We start from the raw sequence: 5,283 nt of genomic DNA on the forward strand, positions 1-5,283 counted from the left end.
GGGTCGTTACAATATTATATTTTAGTAGGTAATTTTTTATATTTTAAACATAAATGACTATTCAAGAAATTAACTCGTTGACTAGTTTTTACTTCCATAATTAATTACTGGTTTTAAAATTGAGTGCAGAAAATAAAAAAGGTATAAGTAGGGAGGGGCATTTTATTTCTAAGGTGAAATTTTTGAATATCTTATGTCTATAAATAGTTCCACCAATTCCCATACTTTCCTCCAACCATCATCTTCATCATCATTATCATCCAGATTGAACTTCATTGCAAAACATGAGCTGGTGGTGGTCTAGAGCTATTGGTGCTACCAAGGTAATTCATCTTTCTTCTCTTTTCAAAATCTCGCTTCGTTTAGCTACGAATTTTTCTTTTTTTAAATAAAGTGAAAATATATTTGTCATAGTGTGTAGTAACTTGTATATGAAATCCAATTTATAAGATTATGTGACTATTCAATTTGACATATTGCTATTTAGAGTAAAGTTGCTGGTATATTCCAGGTAAATTAGTCAAATAAGATATTCTATAAGGGAAAATACTCAAATATGCAATCGATTTATGTCATCAATTAAAAGTTTGACTCATCTATGTCATTTTCATATGAGAAAATGTTCATCCATGTCATTATTTGTTAACTGAAAACAATTCCAATTCTGCAAAACCATTTTTTACACGTGGTCAATAATGATTCGGCTACGTCATTAATTAACTCATTTTTCTTAAAAGGGAAAAGACTCAAATATGTTATCGAACTTTGAGAAAAGTTTCATCTATACCATTCGTTAAAATTTTGGCTCATCTATGCCATTTCAGTTAACAAATAATGACATGGATGAAACTTTTCTCAAACGGAATGACATAAATGTGCCAAACTTTTAAAGGATGACATAGATGAACATTTTCTTAATGTTCGATGACATATTTGAGTTTTTTATTTATTTTATAAGGGGTATAAATCGTATTTGGAAAAGTATGTTCAAATTTTAAATGTTTTTTGCAAAACCTATGGCAAAAACAACTTCAACTTTTAAAATTTCAAAATAAACTAAAAGGAAAAAGGTTAACAATATTCTTAAACTGTGTGAAGTTAAATAAATATGTAATTAGTAAATGTTTGATGTAAAACTATATCCCTCATTAATACTTGGCCAAACACTATGCATGCCCTTAAATTTGCCTTTAAATTTGTTTTGGCACTCCAACTCAACTTTGTTTCATTTTAACCCTCAAACTTCAATTTTCATGTTTCATTTAGACACTTTTGTCCAAGGAATCAACAAAGTGGGATGCGTATACTTCACACGCCACGACATGACACAAAATTCAATTAAAAACACATACACAACCCCTCTAATTTGCCCTCATTTTTCATTTTGACACTCTATCTTAGTCATGTTCCATTTTAACCCTTCATCTCTGTTTTTATGTACCATTTAAACACAAAATACTAATTTTATGATTTTTTTTTAAAAAAATTTATCTATGTTCTTCATTCCACTTTTTCATTTTAAAAATTGACTTTTGTCCGTAAGTTTTCGTAATTTTTTTAAAACACTAATGGATAAACATCATTTTTTTTTAAAATGATATGTTTGCAGGGTTTCTCTACATTTTTGCATGAAACAATAACCGACGAAAGTGTGTCGCTTTTCTTTCTTAAACAATCATTTAAATTAATTAAATAACACCACGTATTTTTTTCATATACAGGCTATCTGGATATAACTCAAATAGTAGCTTTCTAATTTTTCATTCAACTCAATCCGGGTAAAAATAACTCATCTATAATACGAGTAAAACAACTCTTGTTTATTTCTAACAACACTGATAAAAAATGCTAAAACTCGACAAACTTCATTGGGTTGTCATTGATTTATAAGAAAGAATATTGATGCACTTTGATCGGCTATTTTTCACACAAAAATATAGAGAAACTCTTAAAAGTTTTTTTTTTTTTTGAAAAAAATCAATGTTCATCCGTCAATTTTATTTTTTTTTTGCGAACGCCAATTTTTAAAATGCAAAATTGCAGTTGAAGAACATATATAAAAAGAAAGAAATCATAAAATTAGTATTTTGTATTTAAATGGTACATAAAAGATAGAGTTGAAGAATTAAATATCGTATTCTTTTTTTTAAAGGAAGAATAATATGTTTTTGGCTTTCACTCTTTTAGAAAAAGTGTGATGCACACGCTCTGCGCGCCACATCACTTATTTGTTTTTAAATGATATACTTATAAGGGAAAAAGCTTAATATGTCATTGAATTTTCAGAAAAGGCTCATTTATGTTATACGTTAAACGTTTGACTTATCTACGCCATTGCCGTTTAAGAAAAGGTTCATCCATGCTTTTATTTTTTAACTCTGGTTTTGCAAAATCACTTTTTACACTGTAAACAACTTTTAACACTTTTCAATTGAGGTTTCTGATCAAATGTACTATTTTTGTTTCTTCTTCCTTAAGAATGCCAAGAACACATCAAAAATATATTAGCAACTCTCAAATTTCAAATTTCTTCAATTCTTCACGAAGCCACTTCAAATTTCAAGAGTAGCTTCCCTCCGAGCTACATACAAAAACTCCAATATTTTTGAGCTCGAATCTAAACTAACTCAATAAGACCTATTTGAAATTTCTTCAAAGTTTTAAAACTTCAACATTCTTTAATGGTAGAATTTTCTCCACAACTTCAAATCATTTGAAATTATGAATATAAACTCAAAAAACACCAAGGAACAAAGATCTAATATCAAAAACAAAAAAAAAACAAACATGAAACAAAGTAGATTTTTAAAATTTTGGGGCTGATTTTTTGTTTTTTCTGGAATATTTTTTTTAATTGGGGTGAATTTTTTAACTCCACAAATGATTTTAGAATTTTTTTTTTTTTAATTTTTTTTTTAATGATATAGCCGAAATTGAGATATTTTGGCGTAGAATTGAAAATGTTGGAAATTTGAGAGTTGTTTATATTTTTCATGTGTTCTTGTTGTTTTCGAGGAAGAAGAAACAAAAAGAGTATATTCTATCCAAAACTCCAATTGAAAAGAGTTAAAAGTTGTTTGGCTATAAAAAATAGTTTTGCAAAATTGAAGTTAATAATAATAGCATGAATGAGCCTTTTTCATAAACCACAGTAATATAGATGAGTCAAACTATTAGCAGATGGCATAAATGAGTCATATCTAAAAGTTCAATGGCATATTTGATCATGTTCCCTCCTTTTAAAGATCTTGATGTGTTCAGCCTTAATACTTTGATCTAAAAAGAAGTAAATTTGCATCATTTAAAAACATTTTTGATCATTTTCCATAAAATGAATACTATCTTAAAATGTTTGCTTATTCTTTCTTTAACAATCTAACTAATGTAATTCTTAATCAACCAGGAAAAAGTTGAAGAAGATGATGTTCCAAAAAAATGTCAGAGTGTTGGTCTAATCATCGGAGTGACTGGTATCGTCGGCAATAGTCTTGCAGAGATCCTCCCTGGCACCGACACTCCGGGCGGACCTTGGAAGGTCTACGGTGTTGCACGCCGCCCTAGACCATCGTGGAATGTCAACTACCCTATTGAATATATCCAGTGTGACATATCAAGCCCAGAAGAAACCCAATCCAAACTCACTCTTCTCACTGATGTTACTCATGTTTTCTACGTTACTTGGGCAATTCGACCTACAGAGCTCGAAAATTGTGAAATCAATGGGAAAATGTTTCAAAATGTACTCGATGCTATTATCCCTAATTGCCCCAATTTGTCCCATATCTGCTTGCAAACGGGTCTAAAACACTATCATGGTTCATTTGAATTGTTCGAAAAAATAGCCCATGATACCCCATATCATGAGGGTTTGCCCCGTTTACCCGCACCCAATTTCTATTACACCCTGGAGGATATCTTGTTTGAGGAGGTGAAGAAAAAAGAAGGATTAACATGGTCAATTCATAGGCCTGGCCTGATTTTTGGGTTTTCACCGTATAGTATGATGAACATTATTGGAACTCTTTGTGTTTATGCAACTATATGTAAACACGAGGGGTTGCCGTTGAGATTTCCAGGCTCTAAATCTGCGTGGGATGGGTATTCGTATTGTTCAGATGCAGATTTAATTGCGGAGCATCAAATATGGGCATCAATGGATCCAAACGCAAAGAATGAGGCATTTAATATAAGTAATGGGGATGTGTTCAAGTGGAAACATTTGTGGAAAGTTTTAGCTGAGGAGTTTCAAGTGGAAGCTGAAGAATTTGATGAAAGTAAGAGATGGACACTAGTGGAGATGATGAAAGACAAAGGACAAATTTGGGATGAGATTGTGAAGGAGAATGGATTGGTAGAAAGTAAATTGGAGGAGATTGGACGTTGGTGGTTTGTTGATCTTGTTCTCAAAAAAGAGTGTCCATTGGATACTATGAACAAGAGCAAGGAACATGGTTTTTTGGGTTTTAGAAACTCCAAAAATGCTTTCATTTCATGGATTTATAAGATCAAAGCCTGCAAATTTGTTCCTTAATTAGTTTTTGGATTTCTAATGTGTGAAAATAAAGTTCAAGTAATAAGGTTGATTTCACCGTAGTCATTCAATTGATATTGTACGGTTGTTATCTATTGTATTGTATTGTGTTGTATTGTACTGTATCCGTTCAATATATATATATATATATATATTCTAAGTCTTTTTAAAGATTCCTAATCATTAACGTTTTATGTTCATGCCTATGACATATATATTTAAGTGAAAATATATTTGATCTCTTTTTTAATCACTACATAATTAAGGAAAATCGAAAGAACCAACTAAAATCGGAACAAAAAAAACTGACTTGATATAGGTTTGATTTGGTTTATATATTAAATAAATCGATATAATTGATTAAGTTATTTTTTAGTGAAAAACTAAACCAAATCAAACTATGTACCCCTAATAACAATCATCCAAACAGAGTGGAGTGTGCTTGGTATGGAGGAAACCATTTTTCAATTCCTCATATTACTACTAAAAATAGGCAAAAAATGACAGACAAAAAAAAACGACAGACACAAATGCAACGTTGTTCATCGCTTTGTTTATTTTTTTAATTTATGTTTTTTTTTCACAAAAGCGACGGACAAATAATTTTAGATTTTTTATTCGTTAAATAGCACAAACTATTTTTTTTATATAATTTTATTACAATGTATCGATAATTATCCTTATCGCTAAAAATATTAGAATTTTTATGAATTTGTTATCATTTTAGGTAACTTCGGTTGTCATTAATTTTC

At 30.1% G+C, this 5,283-nt stretch overlaps 1 protein-coding gene across 1 annotated transcript; it reads left to right on the forward strand.

Moving 5' to 3' along the window:
- The first annotated feature begins 242 nt into the window (after positions 1-242).
- On the forward strand, positions 243-4,556 carry LOC102585153 (3-oxo-Delta(4,5)-steroid 5-beta-reductase-like). The gene is made up of 2 exons (XM_006367884.2): positions 243-323; positions 3,404-4,556. The coding sequence occupies exons 1-2, from the start codon at positions 285-287 to the stop codon at positions 4,529-4,531; spliced, it is 1,167 nt and encodes a 388-aa protein (XP_006367946.1). The 5' UTR covers positions 243-284; the 3' UTR covers positions 4,532-4,556.
- The last annotated feature ends 727 nt before the right edge of the window (positions 4,557-5,283 follow it).

The sequence above is a fragment of the Solanum tuberosum genome, unplaced genomic scaffold (assembly GCF_000226075.1).
Source record: "Solanum tuberosum cultivar DM 1-3 516 R44 unplaced genomic scaffold, SolTub_3.0 scf01112, whole genome shotgun sequence".
In the NCBI taxonomy this organism is placed as follows: domain Eukaryota; kingdom Viridiplantae; phylum Streptophyta; class Magnoliopsida; order Solanales; family Solanaceae; genus Solanum; species Solanum tuberosum.